General features: G+C 37.5%; 1 protein-coding gene across 3 annotated transcripts in view; it reads left to right on the forward strand.

Annotated features, from left to right (window-relative positions):
• The window catches only part of LOC138932792 (SLIT-ROBO Rho GTPase-activating protein 1), a 59,034-nt gene that overhangs the window by 8,453 nt on the left and 27,797 nt on the right, over positions 1-22,784 (forward strand). The window contains exon 1 of one of the 3 annotated variants that reach the window (XM_070294956.1): positions 12,867-14,479. The exons of 1 other annotated variant lie outside the window; for it this stretch is intronic. In XM_070294956.1, the coding sequence (XP_070151057.1) occupies positions 14,404-14,479 (76 nt within the window). In that variant the 5' untranslated portion in view covers positions 12,867-14,403. Of the gene's footprint in view, positions 1-12,866; positions 14,480-22,784 lie in introns of those variants that run through there. One more of the 3 variants, XM_070294961.1, reaches the window with a different exon arrangement.

Here is a 22,784-nt window from a genome sequence, read left to right on the forward strand (position 1 = left end):
AATATATCACATTTTACGAGTTTTAAATAAAGACTTTCGAGAAGGAGTCCAGTGAAAATTTGTAAAGTCTTTAATTATAATCGATAAATATATATTATATCTTTCTTATCTTTGTATAAATGTATAGGATATACTTTAAATAATAAAATATATATTGTTTATATATCGTATATTTTTAAAGATTAAAGAGGAATATATATATTTTAGAGGATTTTATAGTTGATCGATTGACAAGTTATTTCCACGTAAAGAGGTATTAAATTATCGCAATGTTAGAATTTACGAGAGTAATCGATATTCCCCGGTAATGGTGTATCACATACATACACATCGAGACTTGACCTTTTCGCAAAGGATACCCGAAAGTCGTTACTTCTGGCCCACGATCGGGGTCGCTCGCCCGAGTCTCGTTCTTCCGGTTATTCGAAAATTTAGGGCGACTATCGGCTGGCGCCGATTTGGCACAGTTTCCCGACCGTCGCAACGTATCTCGCGAGCCCTAAGCCTGCGATACGGTGTATTATACGTGTGTGTATGTGTGTTTTGCGCCAGCGAACCCTCCGCTATAAATTCCGATCTCTCGCCCTCCGGGGAGTGAATCTTCACCCGAATCCTAACCCGCGCAACCCCCATTCTTGCAATTTTTATTCCGCGACACGTGGAATACCACCAGTGTAGCGTCCACGAAACAAGACCTATATGTTTCGACATCTTGCGAATCTTTGATGCCCTCCTGTACTTCTCTTCGCCGTCCTGTCGCTTTCCGCCAGAACTTTTCTGACACCATCTCGTTTATCCTTCTCGAATCTTAATCGGCGCGGTTCGTGGTGGGAATTCTCATTCCACGCCGCATTCTTCGAGACTCTAGCGAAAGAGATGTTAATATATCCTGCGTTTCTCTCGCGTCGCTATCTCCGGAATTTTTCACGCGTTCTCTGTTATCTCGCTTCTGGAATTCTAAATCCGGCAAAAGTCTTGGCAACAATTTTTCCACTGCTCATTTTAACATTCCTTCGGCGTCCTTCCGGCGTCCTCGAACGGTGGCGTCTTCGTTCCGCGGATTGTACGCGGGCTCATTCCCTCAGGTACATTCCCTCGGCTTTCTTCTCTTTCTCTTTCTCCTCTATCGGTTGGCCGGCGACGTTTTGCTGTCGGGTGCCACGCCCTGAACGTGAAAAAGGCTTTATAAATCTTATTACAACGACCCAACCGGATCGACGGATTATCGTTATCCCGTAAAATATAATGAACCAAATTAGATCCATCTTCCACGTCCTAGCGAACATAAAATTCGTTATTCTCGTGACATGTTCAACTATCACAGATTACGTAATATAATAGTAAATGTTCGTGTCCCCCTAGCAAAATTAGTAGAGAGAAAAATATTGATACTAAAATAAAATTAATTTCTAGAATTTCTCTCTCTTTATACATACGTATGTATCAAAAACTCTTCTCTCTTTGTAAAATAATTCTATTATAATGATTAATTTAAAATTGCTCGTATTCATTAATTGTTTTGCATTTCTATCTCTGTTTATTTTTTTCTCCCTCTAATTTTGCTCGACGAATTAATAATTTGAATATCACGTCGAGGAACAAGCGCTGCTCGACTGCTCGTTTTCCATTTAACTACAGCGTATTTTACGCCTTATCAAATCAACCGTCGTGTCCCGCGAAGTTGGTCTTGTCAGCTTCTTTCCCCGACGCTACTGACGATGGCATAATCGAGCAACACAGTATATTCTTTGTGTAAAGAAGTCCCGTTTGTACTGCGATTGCACGAAAAACGTCTCGATAGCCGACAGGCAAGGTCAATCGTGAATAAAATACTCGCGGGGATACACGTAACGCCAGCAGATATTTCGCTAGAGAAATAGAGACGCGCTCATAAATAAATCACGTATGAAAGAAATAAATTATCGCGAAAAATTAATTAAAAATAAAATTATCTTTTATAGAGAGAATACAATGTTTTATTTTTACTTAAAATTTTCGTTAAAACGAAACGGTTTCTCTCTACTTTATTAACGATCAAAGTTCAACATATCATGCTACAAGAAACACCTTGTAGTAGAGCATGTCAGGTGTAGAGAGAGATAGAAAAGATTCATTCTGCGTTGCTACGTGACGTGTGTACACGTCAAGTTTGAGGAGACTGCGAGAAGAAAGAGACGAGGACAAGATAGATGAAGGAGACAGAGGAGACCGGTCATTTGAATGCGCAAGAAAATTATTTACTCTCTCGCAACCAGCGGGAGCGATTATGCGCACTGGCCATTGCAGCTGTCGCTAATTGCATTGCGTTGTCGCCGAGAGTTGTCGCATATCTCGATAAAGTACCAGAATTTTCACCTGCGCCCCTATATGCATACTAATCGAACTGCGAATCTCTCTCTCTCTCTCTCTCTCTTTCTCTCTCTGATTCTATTTGTCGTACGACGTTCAGCTGCTCCGGAGGGAACTGATGACGACCGAATCAAATAATTCCGAGAACTCACAATAATGATAAAATGAAACGGCAGGTGACGACGAGTGTCGAAACAAATGCATAGTAAAGCTCGATGAATTAATTAATGGAAATCGAATATCGTTCATTTCCTTTGTTCTTTTTAAAAGAATTAGCGCGTTGAAAATATAAAAATAATTCTCCACGTAATGTACACATAATGGTGTCGAATTTTCTTTACGCTAATAGCTAATTTTTTTTTATTTCAGAAATCGATTCATTCTATGTGGAAATTTTTGTACAGGGTAAAATTGATTTGATTTAATTTTGCAGTTACAACACGCGATGCTCTTTAAACGCGCTTACTTTCAAAAATTGGTATCTTAATTACTGGTAAAAAAAAACCAAAAAAAAACCTTTTCAAGGTCTCGCGCAAAATTAACGGTTTAAACGAGCTATACGAGCGACTTATCGTCGGCTCGCACGCGAGTAGCATAAAAATCATAACGTGATGAAAATCAGACTAGAGAGTTTACGACGTAATCAATCCTCCGCCCTTTTATGAGTTCCGATTTTTGCGGACCGCGATTTTCGAGAGTGTCTTGTTGCGTTTCCGTTAAAAATATCCGCAGCTGTGTGGCACGACGATGTATCGTCGCTGCGAGCATAAAAACATACACGTGTGCGAGACGCGCGTTCAATATCGTGGAGAAATTTCCAGCTCTATAGCGAAGGAGGACGAAGGAAAGATATTATATAGATCGATATAATAGTCAATTTTTTTTCAATGATCGCCGAGTCTCGATCGATTACATTTGCCCATCAGAGAGATAATTTGTTTATAGAATTATTATGTTATTATAATTATTTAGTGGGTGTTCTATCGCTGTAAAATTCCAAAGCTATTTTAATGACAAGTCTTTTAAGAAATTAGAGACAAGTTCCCTTTTAGCACAGACTTTATAGGATATAAACATATTATTTCCTTAAATTTTTGAAAGAGAAATAACTAAATTTTTAAAAAAGATTAAAATCAGAATTGAAATATTAATCGCGCGCAGTGGCTTGTTTATTTATTAGAATCATTGTAATTTTATTCGCCAAAATACGCCAATAACTTTTCTAATGTTAAGTATTTTTTTTAACGATGAAATTATATTAACAATCGATTTTTATATGCATCAAAGAATTCGGTAATATTTTTCTGGTTGAAACATTTATATATACCGTGGGTATTATTTTCGAATGCATAGACACGAAGAAAATGGGAATACAAAAGCTTCACGCTTTAGTGTTCCGATCGTTGCTGTTTCGAAGGTGAACAATAGAAATTGCGGAAGCGAAAAGAGGGAAGGCGAGAGAAACGCTTTGTCGAGAAACGTGTCGAAAATGGAAGTTTTTTTTTTTTTTTTCCCCCTATTACGAGGGTTTTTCTGTCAATACGAGAATTATTAATAGTCTTATATAAAAAGTTGGGAAGAGAGGAATAGGGCTAATAAGAACCGAACGCAATAAATATATGCACTTACATTATGTAGAAAAATTTTCTATAATAATAATAAACGTTTCGGTGCTTCCTTTGAACCATCCTTAGCATACAAAGGTAAATAACATAAGGAAGTTGTTGTTGATTAAATGTTGTCAATCTAGTCGAAAATATTGCCAAGAAAACTTGAAAGAGAAATATTCATAAGCAAACGATAGAAAACTTTCTCGAAGCATGTTAAAAATGAAAGAACTCTTTTGTTTACTTTAATTCTATATAAATAAAGAAATTAATTATTATTTTTATACACGTACATATTAATATAAAAATTAATATAAAAAATTAATAATACGCATGTATCAAAATTATTCGACAGTATTAGAAAAAGATTTCAATGTATTAATCTATTTTTAGCACTGTTTGTCATAATAAATATATTAGTATATTTTTGGGAGTTGGAATTTGCGGTGTTTTCGGAGACGCGAGAGAATTACCGAGTCTCTCACGTTTTCCAAGACGTAAAGAATACTGGCACGTTCGGGACGCGAGGTAACGGAGTGCACTTTCTTTCTACGAAACGATATTTGTTTTCTCATAACACGGAAGAAGTGGAGTCGATTGTGCCGTAAAATATAAACGATACTGGACGCTTGTCAGGTCGCTCACTTTGCATATTTCGGTTTCTACGATTGTACCGCGTCATCGTACACATATACATCTGCGTAGAATTGGACGTGATTATGCAAAGAGCTGCCAACTACTAATATATCCTTGTTTCTCCGGATTTCTCAATTCCTTCCGGTTCAAGTGTAAAATCTATTAAAATAATCGCAATCAAGATGCAAAATTTTATAAACCGATTGTCTCTCGCATATCGATTCTCTCACGTCGAGAATATTTAAACAAAAATTCTCGAAAGATGGTTACTTAAATTCAAACCATTATACATTTTTAATCATTAAATTTTTATTAGCAATAATATACATAATCTTTTTATTAATTACGTAACTAATAGTTTCGATAATAATAAATTCCACGCATTTCACACATAAATATATATCTTTTTAATAATTATATCACATATATGAGTGTGTATATTATATTTGCTATTCCCAACTAAAGACAGCTTCCAACAAGAAATATCCTCCACATTGGTAATAATATAATTAATAATTCCCTGCACGCTCGCGCAGTAAGCATATAACTCGAGTTAAATTCTCAAGTGTATCGTACTTGACTGTGTTAATAGAAAATAACGCGATGCATCCCGGGGCAACCGAGAAGTTCGGTCGTTTGTTTTAATCCGATTCGAGGGTCGCGTAATAAAAAGTCGATTTTTATTCGTAAGAGGGAGAGCCGGCATCGTAGAGCAGTGCATGCCACGATCTGCACATTTCGGCCGATTTCCGAGAGTCAACGCCTATCGCCCCCCCCTTGCGTCTTGAGACCTCAACTAGCAACCGTAACCAAGCGCGCGGCGCTCTGCCTCAGGTACGGTGCATCTGTACCGCGAAGCGGTTCCGTACCCCCTTACTGCCAAATATTAATGTTTTAAACGCGATCTCTTTAGAATTTTTTTAAATAATTAATTCAAGAACAAAGTTTCAATACTCGATTATTAATTACATTTACGATATAATAATTCTAAAATATTATTAAATTATATTCGATAGATTAAATTTGTTAAATGTGTCGCGCGCGGAAACTCTTTCCGATATATAAATTAATAAATAATTGTAAATTTAAAGTTTTATAAAAGACGCTTTTATTAAAAGCACGAAATACTTATGAACGATATTATTTAAGTTATAGACTGTTGGATATCCCCAGTATATGATGTCATTATATAAATTAGAATAACGTAATATTTTTAGAATTATTATATTGTAAATGTAATTAATAATCGAGTATTGAAACTTTATTCTTGAATTAATTATTTTAAAAAATTCTAAAAAGATCGCGTTTAAAACATTGATATTTGGCAGTAAGGGAGTACGGAACGGCTTCGCGGTATAGATGCACCGTACCTGAGGCAGAGCGCGCGCGCTTGGTTACGGTTGCTAGTTGAGGATCTCAAGACGCAAGGGGGGCGCGATAGGCGTTGACTCTCGGAAATCGGCCGAAATGTGCAGATTGTGGCATACACTGTCGTAGAGGCACCACACGCACTCGCATCTGTATATCATCGTCAAATTAAATGGCTCGTATCTACCGTCTTATTGGACCGTAAATTTCGATCTAGACGCGCGCATCAAGCTATAATATAATCGGCGGAACCGCTCGTTAATTGAGATAAATCGCCATCAAAATAAGATCCAGTAATATATCCCGAAATCGTATTATAGCCGGAACGATATATACATTAAACTACAAAGCGTAACAATCACGTTCGAGAAAATTATAAGTATATGTATAAAGATCGTAAGGATTATATTCTTTCAACGGAAAGATTTCTATTATGGTTCTTGAATAAATGTATAAAAATCAAAGTGATTGTAAAAAAAAAACAAATATGGTAATTATGAAATATCTTGTACAGCGGTTGCGATTTATTTCAAAAATAATATAAATTATCCTTTCATTAATGATTTGACATAATTACATAACATATAAACACGAATCGTCCAACTTGCCTTTTATTTTTTAGATTTTTCTCAAAAACATTGCTTTTATAAGAAAACAAATCTGCAACATTAATACGAATCAATTCATAGCAGGAATTTGCGATTTAAAGGGGGGTCCTAGCTTTCCTTTCATCAAGCTTAACATGAAAACTTCATCCTTAATCTATCGAATGACTAGATTAATAAAAATAAAATACTTGAAAAAATTGAGATAAAGAATCGGTTCGGAAACAAGAATTGAAAAGAGCACATTGGACAATCGTAGAATTGGATCGCGAGAGATTGCAATCGTAACGATCGAAGAATGCGCGGTCTTTAATGACATCTGGCTTTCGAATCCGTCCGCGGCGACCGACTGTTGGCGAAAATCTATAATGAGGAGGAGATAAGTCGTCTCCGTTACAACGATACCGCGTCGACAACTTGTTCAAACTAAAGCAATTACACCGCACTGGCAGGAAAGTTTCGCCGTGCAATCTAAATACTTCGGTTAAGTGAATTTCACGAAAGGTCGTCGATATTTGCGCCGAGAGTGCTGAGAGAGCCAAGAGACTGTAAACTTTTTGCTTTTGCCGACTTGACAGACAGAGAAAATTTATCGTTATTTATAATCTTATTTACCAATAAACTTTCATCGTGTCCTCTTCCATCTTGCTTAAGACAATTAATTTATCGAAAATAATTGTTTGATAGATTTATCGTCATTCTTATGTCACGTGTGTATAATTTTTATTCTGGAAATATGGAAAAAATTTTAGAGAAATATAGCTTGTGTGCAAGAGAAATTAGATTTATTTCGTAATTTGCTTGAATTTCTACAAGCGCACTTGTTTCAGATATATATTTATATTTCCGAAATATATAATAGGCGCAAAAAGAGATTTCTACTTTATTCTAGAAACTCAAAATTTGCGAAATATAATACATAATAAGGAAAGAACAAAGATTATCAAAATTATAAAAATGAGGATAAACCACGATAGAATCGTGTAACGCGACGCTTCGAGGATCGCTTGACTGGACGTGGGTGAAGTCGAAGCTTTGTTATACGATATGAGCCAGGAAGAGGTTGAGGAGATGATGTTTAGTCACGTGAACGCGGATCCATCAATAGGGCCGACTAGAATAGCGAAGGACTCTTCGACAAGGAGAGAGCGCTTCCGTCTCTGGGCGCGTTCGTGGTGGGCGTTCACGAAAACTAAAATCGGTCCGGAAATCTACGCCGGAAATAACCGGTCTCGGCGCCGTCACGATCTCTCACGTGGGTAGGCCGATGTGGGCAATAAACAAAGGCAGAAGTTTACAGCCGCGAACGACGCCTATTGAATTTTGAACGCTTGTGCTCTAATAGAGAGATTTAATCACGCCCTCGAAATAGCGCGCGATGCGTAACAGATACCGCGAATATCGTCGCAATTTTAGATCATTGTGTTTCATCTTATCTCGTATACAAGGTTGCCGATGTTAAAATAACATCGCACCGTGGCAAATGCATTTGGCACGTGGTAATGAGCGGATAAATCGGTTGGATTACGAGATAAAAATTTCTCGCTTAAATTTTTTTTTTTTTTTTTTTTTTTTAAGTTTCAAATGGTATTTTAGTAATTTAATTCAATATCGAGTCCTTGATTCGTTTCTTTTTTAATTTTTATAATATAAAGTATTGTGTACAAAGAAGCATTAGAAAAGTTCTAATCCTATATGTATATCTTTATCAAATTCAACTTTTGTAAGTAATTGTTATTTTAGTCAGCGAAATTAATGCCGTTTTTTTTTGTTTTTTTTTCATATTTTAATTTGCACTCCGAGAAACGTTTGTGTGAGACGTAACGTAATAATAGTGTAATATAAATGCAATTTACGCGGGTGAACTTGATAGCATAAGAAGAACCGAGCGTTCGCTCGGACCCCTCGGCACCGACGCAATTAAGGGTCAAAGTCGAGAGAGTCTGTTGGGTGTCGGTGGAACATGAAGTGCGAGCCCGGTAAGACAACCCCGAGTGTCGCTCAAGTGGCCGATGAAAGGTCTCGGCACTTGTTGACCAAGCCGAAGGGTTAGCCAAGTCTTGGTATATTGATGTATGATATGACGCGAAGAACCCAGCGATCCATAAATTGAAAAAATGAAAATATAAAAATGAACCGAAAGTTATATTATCGCGTGTATCTTTCAAAATCTGTTGATCTTGAACTAGGAGCGTTCCTCTCGGAAGATACATAAAATAATATTTTAGTTTCAATATTCAAAATTTAATCTCCATTGAAATTTAAATATCGGGCCTTCAGCGGATATTACTCTTTTTCTCGTATATTTTAATCAAATCTTCAATTATCAAGATAGTTATCGTTATTTTTTTAATTAGACATATATTAAATTAATCTTATTAAATTCATAATCAATTGAAATTATATATATCAAATTGGATATTGTTGGAAAATGATAACTAAATATAAGTAGAATAAGAATTGTAACTTTAGCTAGTCTGGCGAGTCCGATCCGCGAATTGGAATAGTTTGCATTCTTTTCCCACGACAATCAATTATTCATACGTAAAGCGAGGATTTGACATTCAAAGAAAGCGTTTTTCATATACCGGACCGCGCACGTGGTCAGACGCTAACTTAGCATTTTTCTATTGCGCTGACAATGAGATATAAGTAAAAAAAACTTTCATTTGATAAAACACTGTGCTTAATCTTATTCATTTTTAACAGACATATAGTAAAAATATGTTTATCATATGTTTTATTACACAATTATTATAATATTATATAATTATTATACAATTTGTTATATATAATTATTATAATAATTTTAATTACATACACAGGATGTGAGAATTCCGATGATTTAAAGTTATCATTGGAATATATTTTCTCTCTCCTATGCATTTTTCGAGAGGAAAGTTTTTTAATTTCAAAGTTGAATGTTTTTGAATGGCTTCTCTCTCTCTCTCTCTCTCTCTACGACGATAATAAATCACGATAGTGATTCTTAATTTCCGCGACGGTGTCATACGGGCTTCATTCATGCGGGCATTCGAGCAAATCTCTTTACGGTGGATGCATCGCGCACCACCGTTACAGAGAATCGCACACATCGTAATATTACACATGCAACGCGACGGCGGCGGCGTCGATGCGGCGCGGACACGCGCACTTCAGCTCTCTCACGGGCCGGAGAGTCACAGTCACGGTCACGCTTCGAGGGTTGGACATTCGATATAGGGCGAGCACGGTGGGAGCGCGATGTTCGGAGAGCGTGAATGAGGGAGAAAGAAGGAGAGAGAGAGAACGATGGAAAGAAAGAGAGAGAAGCGCCGCGAGGTCGTGGAGTAGCACTCATTGATTCTTCTGCATCTCTATCGCCATCTCTATCCTCGAGTTTCCTCATCTTTACCTCTCTTACCTATCTCTTTTTTTCTCTCTTCGATTTCGGCGCTACAGATTATAGATATTTATCTTTTCTTCAATATTTTTTAAATCTTTTATTCTGTCCATTTGTTTCCCTGATTATCATTCTCATGTTCTTCATCGTAAACGCTTGTGTTTTTTCCAGTAAATTTTCTTTCATTGTCATTGAGGACGTGAGGGACTTTACTTTTATCTTATATTCTTTACAGATTGTTATTAAATCATCTTGTGTTATTCCTTTCGTTTCGCTATACACAATCGCTAAGATCGATATGTGAAAATAATTTTTGTCTTTTCCTTGCTTTGGTATAAAATTAACTGTCACAATATAGACAAATAAAAATGTTTGATACGAGGTCGTATATATTTCAAAAAATTTCCATAAATTTTTATGGAATGTGCTATACGTCGATATGGATATAACAGTCTAGCATATTTACATTTTTGCAGGCATCGGGCTATTGTTCAAGCGTCAAATATTCAATGAAATTGCGAACAGCCGCTGTTAAAGGAGTTATGAAAAAATCACAATGATTTCTCGAGGGCGAGGTGCACCTATTTCCGTATCTATTCCATCAATCAAAATTGAATGGAAATTATCATATGGTTTTCTGTCAGCATTTATGTCACGGGGAAAAATCCATTTTGATTATAATTTATAACGCAATTATATAAGAATATTTTTGGATTTTGTGCAGGTATTTAATAACTGGGACGCTAGCTCGATGAAAGCTTGCACCCCCACTTTAAATCGCGAATTCTTGCTAAATGGTTCGAGCATTAAAATCAGGAATAGAGAATCAAATTAGCGCTTAAATGTCACTTAATTTTGGCATATGTTTTATTTTAATTTGTCGTGGCTTAACGAGGTGATTTTCTTTCAGGAAATTACCTCTTTTCTTTATTCTTATTTTCCGAATATTTGTTTCATTATTGTCTATATTATTGTACTTCGGTTAAATTACTCCCTTTTTTGTATCGATCGCGCTGTTTGTTCCTGGGGCACAGTTTGCAGAGCGCATAATAAACTCCTTTCTTTCACGCGCCGATATTGCGTTCCTCTTCCGCTCTTCGGCGCAGATGACGAACAATCGGGGAGAGTCCATCTCTCATCGTGCACCTGGACAGTACGCAAACTGCGTGCGCGATGACCGACACCGAGTTTCTCCGAGCATCGTTTCCTCCATTCGACGTTTTTTCTGCCCAAAAGCGGAATCCTTCGCGCTTCCAAGTGGAACGTAGAAAGTGCCGGTCGTCGGCGCGTTGTAAAGCGCGAATCACAAACGATTTCTCTGCGACCGGCGTACGATAGGCAGACTTAAAGGAGCAATTAGCGACGACGAGAGGATCGACCGAGAAATTCCGTCACCCTATTAGCTGCAAGACGACAAAAATTGCGATTCTTAAAGCTTTAATGAAGACTCGTCGTGCCAGTTGCGCGAAAATGGCGATCTTAGGATAGAAAAGTGGAATATTTTATATACATATTGTTCGGAGTTTCAGGAAGAATAATATTGTATTTATCGCATTTCATTCCGCGCGATGGCTAGGATTTATTGGCGAGAGCTAAACGAGCATGATGATTTTTCGGCGAGATTGTTTGGCAACGGACTCTGCGGTTTGCGTTGCAATTAAAGTGTACGTAACAAATACGCGATATATCTTATCTACTTTATCATACGACCCGACAAATATTTATCGCATCGCGAGAAGCCGAGTATGTCGAGTGTGGAGGGGAATCGTACTACAGCATTTAGCTTCTGCGTATTATTTTGCGGCGAGCCACGCGGAAGGTTCGTTGGAGAGAATCCGGCAAAAATTGATCCTCTCATCGTGCACGAAATTTCGTTAAACAAAAAAAAAAAAATTAGAAAATTAAACTTGCAACGCGTGCGTTCTGTCCTCTGGACAGAATAAATCTTGGTGAATGAGAATTAAAGAAAGAGTGTAAAGAAAGTGTAAGAAATCGCGGTTATCAAACAAGATATTCCGCTCGTGTGCAGCATTTGTGAAATGTTGGCGGTGCAGCATCTCGAGAAGGAAGAAGATCCTCCGCAGCATCCTTCGGCATGCGGAGGGTGAGCGAGCGGTGAGGCGGTGTAGGAACCGGTGCGTCGTATCCGTTGTGTGTGTGTGTGTGGTGTGTGTGTGTGTGTTTGTGCGTGTATATGTATGACTGGGGGGGAGCAAAAGGAGGGAGCGGGCAAACCAGCAGTGTGCGCGGGAGGGTAGAGGAGAGTCGACGAAACGGACAAGAGAACGAAAGAGAGAGAACGCGAGAGTAGGTCGAGCGAACGTGCGAGCGAGCTAACCGGGCCAAGAAGGGGGACGAAAGGAGGGGGAGAGAGCGCACTCGCGCGCGCGAGAGACCGAGAGGGAAAATCTGGTTGCCTGGCGACGAGCCATCTAGTTCGATCCCAGCCAGCCACCCGACCAGCCACCCTCCTCACCGGTCTCTTCTCCTCGTCGCCGTTATCGTCGTCGTCGTCGTCGTTGTCGTCGTCGTCGTTGTCGTCGTCGTCGTCGTGGCCGTCGCAGGAGCGACGACACCGTCGTACCGAAGGGAACTGCGTTCAGCTCCGCGTTCCGTTTCTCTTCCTCGCGAGAGAAAAGATCTCACTCTTTCTCGTCTCCGGATCCGCGATTCCCGCGTATACGACGCCGCTTGGCGTCGATCGGTCGCGTGGGACGCCGACGTCCGGTATCGAGATCGCGGATACCATTGTCGGCGCGTCGTTTCCGCTTGGCGACGAACTCCGGAAGGGTCGGAAAAGCGCGAAGGCAGTCCCGGGAATCGTGTGGAGGCATCCCCTGTGCGTCTACTACAGGGAGGACGGTCCGATATATTCCGGTCGCGTGTCGGTGTGCGAGTTTCCGACGCGGGGACGTTTCCGAAGGACGTCGCGCCGAGAGTTATCCCTCTGATCTCGCGCGGCGGTCTCGTCGGTGTTACGTCTGTCACTTGGACGTGACGGTGTGGGAAATTGCGAATATCACGTCCTCGCGCTCTTTTTCTATTCGCTGAGAAAGAGAGAGAGAGAGAGGCACGGGGGAAAGGCCACGGTAAGTGCGTTTCCCAAGGACATCGTTCCCGGCGTATATCTCGCTGGGCTGCGCGCACAGGTGGTGTGTCCTTCGCTGGCTTGCCGTAACAAAAGCGGGAGGAATTGCGCCCGGCATCCTTTTCGTCGCAACGAAATTACGTACGTAATAATAGGCAAGTCTTTGCGAAGAGGAAGATAGACGGAAATCGCGTTCCTGTCACACGAATTAAATTGACAAAAGAAGAGAAAAAGTTAATCCGCTATATATAAATAATATTTATTTCTTTCCGATATAAAACGTATTGAATAAATATTGCGCAAGAAAAAAAGCACTATTTAAAAGGTCGGAGTATATTGCATCGAATTGCATAACTAGATGTGCCACTTTGTTGCTAATTAGCTTGATCCTCTTAGACTCGAGAGCGCCGCAGTTATAAAAAAATAAAATTATTAGAGAACGAAATAAGATTACAGAAATATCGAAGAATAATTAAAACGATAGACATGAGAGGAAGAAGAGACGAGATTGTTCGATCGAGAGATCAATCTATAGAGAACGATAAAGAAAGGGGTGGGGAAGCGTAGAGGAAGGGGAAAGAGTGGAATATACCGTCGAGAGACAGGAAGAGAAAGATAGGCAAGGACAGCAGCAGCCTCTCTTCTGGAGGAACGAGATCGACGATTCGATCGGGCGAGGGGAGATAAAAGGCAGAGACGACGAGGATTCGCGCGCAAAGAAGATGAGCCTGGACCGCCGTCGCGGTTCGCAGCATCTCGTAAACAGGATCGTCCTAGGGACGGCGGCATCGACGGCGGTGGCCTTCGATGGAACGCCGTCGTGCGGTTCAACGACTCAGCAGAGTTGCGTCCATAAAGCTATACGACCTTTATACGCGTAAAAGGTATAAGGTATAAGGTGTATAACCGCCCCTTTCCGCGCGACGTCATATGCGATGTAAGGAGAGATCTTTTTCTCAACTATATCGTAAGATCGATATTACGACGCAACTTTAATTCTGAGAAAAAGATTGCCCATCCTGTTTCTCGACGTGTGCATTTCTGAGAAATTAAGATGGACCCGAGAATCGAGAAATGAGAAAATGATTCGTCGCGCTTCACAGCAGTCAAATTTAAACGAACGTAATCCTTTGAAAGATACAGTAAATTCTTGAGGACATTCTTCGAGATTAACGTGTGAGTCTCGTCTCTTATCTCGTAATTGTCATTGCGATTCGAGATCGCGTAATCGGTGTTAGATCAGCTACGTCATCGTCATTCGTGATAATTGGGCGCGATAAGAAGAAGCTGTCCCGTTTCGAAGGAGACGACGCACTCTAGGAAATTTTCTTCTCGCACCGCGGATAGAAACACGCGAAATTCAGCATCATGTTCCAGTGTATCATACAGCAGAGGAATGGCTGGATCCATCCTTACACTCCCGACACCAAGGATGTCTTTCCAGGTATTGTCGAATGGTCATGTGTTAATAAATTCAGCACTAGACACCATAATAGAGATAAGATATTAATTAAATTAAAGCTTTATAGATGCAAAAAAAAAAAAAAAATGAAACATAATAGTCTTCAATGATTAATTAAGATCCAAGATAAAATATTGTAGTAATGGTGAATTTTAATAATTTTAATAGCAGAATACAAATATCAAACATAAAATACAAATATAATCATAATATCGTAAAATTTTATTACGTGTGTACGTATGTGTGAATATACGATTGTATATAAACATTTGTGATTTATCTTTTTATGCAGATATTTCATTATGATTATTTCGTTCTCAAGGTTTGTCCGATTTTATTTTTAATTTGAGATTGTAGAAAAAATCTTTTTTATATAGAAAAAATTATTATTGTGTCGGCAATAAATTATTGTCATGCTTTCTAAACATAAATTTAACGAACCGTATATGATATATTCTCAATTGATTGTGAGAGTTATTTACCAAACAATACGATTTTTATACGCGTGATGTCATATGCGTAACGTAGGAAATTCTATACGATACTCAACAGTATATTGCGGGATGGCGGTGCGGGCGTTCGTTATAGATGTATAGAATTTCTGACGGCAGGGATGCGAGGGAGTGTATGACGCATAGAAAAATGCTAGAGGCTGTAGATAACCCGCGCTGATAGCGATGCTCGTATAGAAGCGCAGACGAAGCGTGCAAAAGATAAATATATGTACAATACATGGGGAAAATATAATATACAATACCTCGCAAAAATATAATACGATACAACGATATCAGAAATTGCCGTTTACGTCGGAGTCGTGTCACGGACGTTAACAAGGATTTCGCGTTTCGCGATATACTCGATCGCCGATAGCGAAATTTCACCGGCGATAAGTTAATTGCCGGTTGGTGCGCGCGAACGCCGACGTATTTTTTTTTTTTACTTTCGGCGAAACGTGAAAGTTCAACGGAGAAAGAGACGTCATAGCTCGATGCAAACCAAGAGTACAAACGATAAGAGTCCTCGACGCGAAGCGCTTTGAAGCTTTTCATTTCGCCTTCAATTAAGGAGAAATTGCGCATGGATCAGCTATGTCAAAAGTTAATAAATTTAATTACGTTTCGAGATTCATGAATTTGACATTGGGCACACAAAGCACTTTTAATTTTTTTTTTTAAATATATATAAAATTAATAATTAATTTGCGAATTAAATTAAAGATTTGCCCTGTAGAATTAAAATTTTTACTTCCACGAATTTTTCTGTACAGTTACTATAAAATTTTCGTGGTATTGTTGCTATAAATAAGTTAAATAAATTAATAATAAACTGTAAATTAATGCAAGATAATATTTCCGCGATTTTGAGAATAAATGTATATTCAATATAAAATTCATGAATTTCGAAATGTATTAGATTTATTAACTTTCGACCTAACTGATTCGTGTGCAGTTCCATTTCTTAAACAATTTATCAATTGTATGTATGTAATTGTAAACTTCGATACATTCCGATCCATCAATCAGATATAATTATGCAAGAGGGAAGACGATTAAAATACTATCTTCTCGAGGCAAAAAATTATTTCCGAAGCAAAAATTCAATCTTTTATCGTTAAATTTTATGCGTTACATAAATTTCCTTACGGAAACAGTTTTGTGATTATTATAGGGCAAGATTGATTAAAATCAAGTTTAATCCCAACAGCCGTCTTTCCGATGAATTCGATTTATTCTTAGTATATGAGTACATTGAGATATACGAATTTAGAATTATTAATAAAAATTTAAATTTCTAATGATAAAGACTTCAGAGAGATATAACAAACGAATGTGTCAAAGAACTAGATAAAAAGCAATATACATGTATATTATCAGTTTAATATCCTTTAAGAATGTTGACGACGCGTATTTTTGAAAGAGGTATACATGTATTCACTTTATTCCGCTAGCCGCTTTATTAGCTGTACATATACTTTATTTACTATTTTACTATTTATGTACCGCAATGTATCCTTTTAACTACTCACGCACGTTTGATACAAAAGAGACGCGGAACATTTCGGTCGATAAACGTGCGTGCATGGCGAAACTCGATGCCAGAGCAGGAAGCCGTTAAATTGACACGTCGACGAGGAGGAGAAAAGGGCGCGTCGTATATGTTAGGTTCCTCCACAACCGTATACAAGTATAGAACGATGCGATACACATATGTTGCATATATTTATATATATAATGCGCGTATAAAAGGTTGCATTAGAACTTTTAAAAATTTTTCGAACGAATAGAAATAAAATTCAATGAAATGCATTATTATATTAATTATTTTATTTTTTATAAAAATAAAATAGTGACATTTTTTTTATTTATTTATAAATTAGAATTTTATCATATAAAATAATCGTTAATTTTCAACTTTTTTTTTACGTATAGATTTTTTACTATTTACAGATGAATTCTTTTGATTCGAACGGAAATATGTCCGTGCTTACTGCGTAAAAATTGTACGCGTGCGCTACCGTAACGCTGGTGCGTCCCCGACGACGTAACGGCGCCAATGTTTGCTATCGGATAAATCGTCGGCGTGTCGGCTCGCGTGTACCTGTCCACGCGGTATAAATATAGACCTACGTGGTGGCGTAACGCGAAAATGTACTCGTCTAAATTCGCAATCGTGCCCGCGCGCGTGACAATTCCTTTGCCTTCTCGTTTTACGTCACATTTTCGCGCGTTACGATGGCTTGAATGAAAACGACGCGACGCACTCTCTTACGGCAATAGTAACATAAGCCTGAAAACTGCGACTATACTGCATTTAGACAAATATTTCATAACGCACGCAATTGTCGGATGACGTTATTTTTACAATTTTAATAAAAGCTTTAAAAAAAAAAAAAAACTAAGGCTATAAATGTAAGGAAACATTTTCATATATATATAATTAAAAGCAAATTTAACAAAGAAAATACGACTCGCAAGAACTTATGCAGAACTTATAATTTGTTTCTACTTTTCTTTTTTTGTGTATACAATCTATCTGAGTCTCTTTTATTATACACAAATTTCGAGTTGAGAAAAGTTGAACGTGAATATCGCGTAGTTTCTAAGCGCGGCTTATAGAAACTATACGATATTCACGCATAAACTGTATCGGCGAAATGCAAATACACGATAATCATTCCAGTCTATCGCGCGAGTTCAAAATCAAGAAGATTACCGAAGCTTCCACAAGCAGGAGGAAGCTTTCACGCGCGACCATAAACGATATTTATACTTCCATAAACATAGGAGAGTTCTCTCTGTTTCTCTCGAGAACCTGCTCCCGCCATATCTCCCATTATGCGCGATAAAAGCGATAATAAATCTGTCTCGGGCGGATAAAAACTTCTTCGAGTGTATCATAGTTCTTTGAACGCGACAATCAGGATACATATAACGTATGAAGATGCATTTTGCAACATTAGAAATTGAGTTTTGAATAGTTATATTGTGTGTTTTCTGTTATTTGAATAAAAGTATTTTGATAATCATCTAATTAAAATTGCTTTATCTTATCTTTATATCTAGATTGTAAAAATATATATTATCTCCATCTTTATCTTAGATTAGAAAGTATTCTTTAAATTATTTGACGTAATGTTTAGCGAATTTTTAATCTCTATCGGTAAATTAATTTTGTAGAATTAAAAATTTTAAAATATACTGACAATGCAGATTGAAGGGGAAAATGATCCTGGGATATCCCGTGTGCAGTTATATCCATCAATTTTCGATATCGATTTCTGATTGTCGTCCCATGCGATATCAATGTTCGATATCAAAAGCGACTCTCGCGATACAAAAAAAAATCTCGCTAGGAAACAAAAGCCCGGCGAAATCTCGTCCGCGATCGATGTGGTCGTCGTTTCCAGCCGAGAATTAAATAATCGTCGCTTTCCCCCACCGATATCGCTGAATAAAAGCAATTATTCGATCGGCGTTTCTCTTTTTTTCTACGGGACAAGCACTTGCGCAGATAATTTGTTTCACACCCGTAGTTTTAATTGCTCCTTTATTTTATATGTCTATCCTTGTAACTTTTGCCGGCGTTGATCAATTTTGTAACTTGATATGAAGGAATTGCGTACATTGATAAATATTTATAATATACAAATTAAAAAAAAAAAAAAAATGATGTATATATAATACTTATATGTGTAGGCTGTAAAAATTTATTTTGAGAGATTACATATTAAAGAAATTGATTGATTAGAATATAATTTAAGATACACTGTGTACGATAAAATGAAAGGAAATGAAAAGTTTGCATCACAGCTGGCACGGAGTTCGCAGATTCTCGCGGTCACACGGCTTTTTTCTCGAGCATTTCCCGCTAATTGCTTTGTACGCGACAATTGTGCCGAGCATGATAGCGACACCGGCGGCGTGACAAATTGAATTCGTGATCTTTGGCCGCGGGCGGGAGAATTGCGCGTTTGGTTTAACCACTCAAATGGCAACGGCAGAGTCTGAAGAGAATTTCGATCCAAGCGAGAGAAGTTATTTCGCCAATTAATTTCCAATTTCGCCGATTAATCGTCCCGATAGCCTGGCGGGAACATTCGCTATACGCCATAATTGCATTACATACAGCTGGATGCAGGATCATGACGTATCGAAGAACGATCTTTTATCCGACGTGATTGAGAACTTTCGTATTACCAGAAAGAAATTATATTGCCTTTTTTTTCACTTAAAATAATACTATTGCATTTAGAATTTAATTTTAATCTTTATAGCATTTATCTTTTTTTTTTTATGTGCGTCTCGCATTATATGATTAATGTATATTTTCACACATACACGCGCGCACACATTGTGTTCATATAATATTACAATTGAAACAGACACTATGAGCCAGGAAAAATGTTTATATTACAAAAAACTTTAATTGTTTAAATATATACAGTTGAAATAATTTGATCATTCAATTTCAGCGTGTAATTTCTTTGATGACGTCGAGTATAAAATATACTCGTTATTAATCGGGTGCAGAAATAGATATGGTAACAGAGAGCGAAAGAGAGAGAAAGTTCTTTTTATAATTTAAATTTATTTGATAGAGATCGTAACTTTACGGAACTTAGAAGAAAGAAACGAACGCGTGAGAGAGGAAGGATCGGTTTCGTCAATTAATTCCTAATTCCAGTAATTAATTTCATCGCGTTTGAAACACGAACCTAATGATATTAGTCCGTAGAAACGTAATCAACATTTCTCGACTCGACTTATCCCGTCTCTCTAAAACGGACACGCGATGAAAGACGAATCTCTTCTCGTTGACATTGGCTGGAAATGCGATCGCGCGCGCGTTTTTCATCCAAGTCCAGCAAGTTTGCTACGAGCAAAAATTTCCGCTTGCTCTTCTCGCATTCCGCTCATTTGCTAATTCGTTTCAGTCGACTCGATTCAGCATTGCCATCGTGCTCGTAACAATAGCTGCGTGTTACGAGCGTTGAATTCTTACATAATCGCTCTTCGCGAGAAGCTCATAAATAATTCTGAGCGGCACGGTTTTATTAAGGCGAACGGACGCCACCTCCCCCACGATTGCGCTACGAATAATCGTAGATCGGTAATTAGCATCGAAGGAACTGTGTCAGATCTCGGAAACGTATCCGTAATCCTTTCCACAAGTCGCAATCGCGCTCGCGTGGCATCATAACTTCCCTTTCGGGCTTTTTCAGGATGTGTTATTTTAAATTATTTTAGATTTGCCCCGAATCTCGAGAGATCTGATAAAATTGGAATCGACCTTGTCCATATGAAAATTTAGATCGTGATATAACCGGGTCACAACGGCTTTAGAGAGATGGAAAGAGAAAACATTATTCTAAAAATATTACAAAATGGGCCAAACATAAAATTATTTTTTTCTGAATAACAAAAACACATTGATCTTATAACGCTATCTATATAATTTTAAATTATATTTTTGATTACTGAATTACTTCGGAAATTAATTTAACAAGTAAGAATGTAAATAGCGGAAGTTTATTGATTTTAGTTAACATTAATGCGAGCTCGATATAATTCTAATTTCAAATATTCAACATTAGAAATTTACAGATAGTGTATTAATTTTTTTCATTTTACAAAGATTCTGTTAAATATTCTATTAAATAATATTTTCATCATTTCTAAATAATTGTTATAGCGCTTATCGTAATTTTTATCGAATTCTTTTATCTTAATTCTTGTAGGTTTGTCGTATGTTGTATTAATTAATAATGAGAGTAAACTGAATAATATACAAATAATCGTGAGAGCAAAATTATAATAAAAACATAGAAAATGGACGGAAACCGAATTCGAGATCGTGTAACATTTTCCGTTGACAATCGCGGATAATGAGACGAATGCGGAATATGCAACACCCTATCAATGCGTTATTATCAATTCAGTTGGCAAACGCGTTTCTCGTTATCACGCAAGCTCTTACAGACGCGATGATTTTCTCGTTTGTAAAATAAAAACACAACTCGACTCTTTTCTGGCAGTCATTTTAATATGTGATTTTTATATCAAAATTTTATCTTTGACAATCTGATATATTTAGATATATATGATATTAATATAGATTGTGCATAAACTTTCGCATTTATTCGAAATTGATTACGACATTCTCAACATTTCGTAACGTTTGAAGATGAATTGATCGAGATGTAAAAGCAATGAAAATTAATCCGGATTAATTATAATCTATCTTAAAATTGTATCTCTTGAAAATGAACAGGCGTTTCGCGATTTTGCCCAGCGTAAAACAAAACAAATTTATCGTTGATGAGTTTTCGCGCGGAATCGTAATTACGCGCGTCAGGGAACGTGCTTGCGCTCATGACAGATTAAACAGCCGCTTTCTGCGGTGCGCGCGAGCGTTATAACTTCTCTTCACATCGTTAAAACGGTGAATTACTATCGCGAGCGCGGTGCAATTAGAGGAAAAGGAACTCGGCGGCAAGGCTTATTGGGAAATCAACGAGCCAGAAGAAGCGAACGGCGATTGAAACGAATTCTTTTCGAACGATGGGAATCGAGAACCGTCGTTCGCATCGATAGCGTTTCACTTCCGTACACATTTCGTATTATAACTTGATTCATAGCTCGAAATACAGATTTATAAAGAGTTTTTCAATGAATTTATTTTATCAAAACGATAACGATGAAATATTAAACTTAAGAATATCTTCGTGACTTTTATAATCGTGTACTACGTATACGTGAGATATTTATTATCTATTATTTCTGTTTCAATACGTGAAAAATTTTTATATAATTAACATAATTTCTCTCTAACTATATTCTAGTAGCTTCTTTTGAAATTCTAAGTTCTATTCATATTAATATGACTATGCAAATTATATTGCCAGAACCAAATATACATAATATATCAATTCTGATTTCTGTAGAGATTTTCGATTATATCTGTCGAGGCTAACCGACGATTATGCAACGACGCGCGGCCGCAATTCTATCGATGACCTTTATTAAACTTATCGAGGGGGCATCGAACTATTCTCCGACCCGTCATTGTGCTGGCTGCACTCTTGAAGCTGGTCGCGCTGACATGCAGGCCAGCTTGACACAGTTATTCGACTATATCAGAGTTAAGATAACGAAAAGCGCAAGTCGTAGTCGACGCAATAACCACTTGACGCTTCCCTTCGATTCGTGCAGGAAGGAAGTCGATAGTCGACAGAGAAAGAGAAACACATGCGCTGCATATCAAATCGTGTGCCTCGCGCGCGTTTGTTTGTGTGTATCGACATCATTAAAGCGCGCGCATAAAGCAAAACACATCCTGACGTTACTTTTGTAGCCAGCACGATTAGAGGCAAGACGCGTGTTAAAAACAAATCAAATAGCATACAATTTACAGAATATTTTATTTATAGCGTAAGAAGAGAATTACATATAAAAATTATATATGATATGTGTATATATGTGTGTGTTATATAACAGGTTATATTTTATCTTATTCGATAATGTGAGATTTTTTGCACAGAGCTTGATTATGTAAAACTGATCCCTAAAATATATTTAAACAGAAAAAATATTGCGCATTCTTTATTTTTTATTTTTTTATTTCTAGAAAATCTCTTATATCGTCGCTCTGGATCTATCAATCATTTCTTTGATAACGATACTGTTATAGTAGTAGATACAGAAAGATATTCACTGAATTTTGCTTTGAATGAATAATGCGAACTTAATTAGAACAATTGAAATATCTTCCGTGAAAGTATTGATTT

The sequence above is a fragment of the Polyergus mexicanus genome, unplaced genomic scaffold (assembly GCF_030449975.1).
Source record: "Polyergus mexicanus isolate NDT 795.1 unplaced genomic scaffold, iyPolMexi1.0 SCAF_4, whole genome shotgun sequence".
Lineage (NCBI taxonomy): Eukaryota > Metazoa > Arthropoda > Insecta > Hymenoptera > Formicidae > Polyergus > Polyergus mexicanus.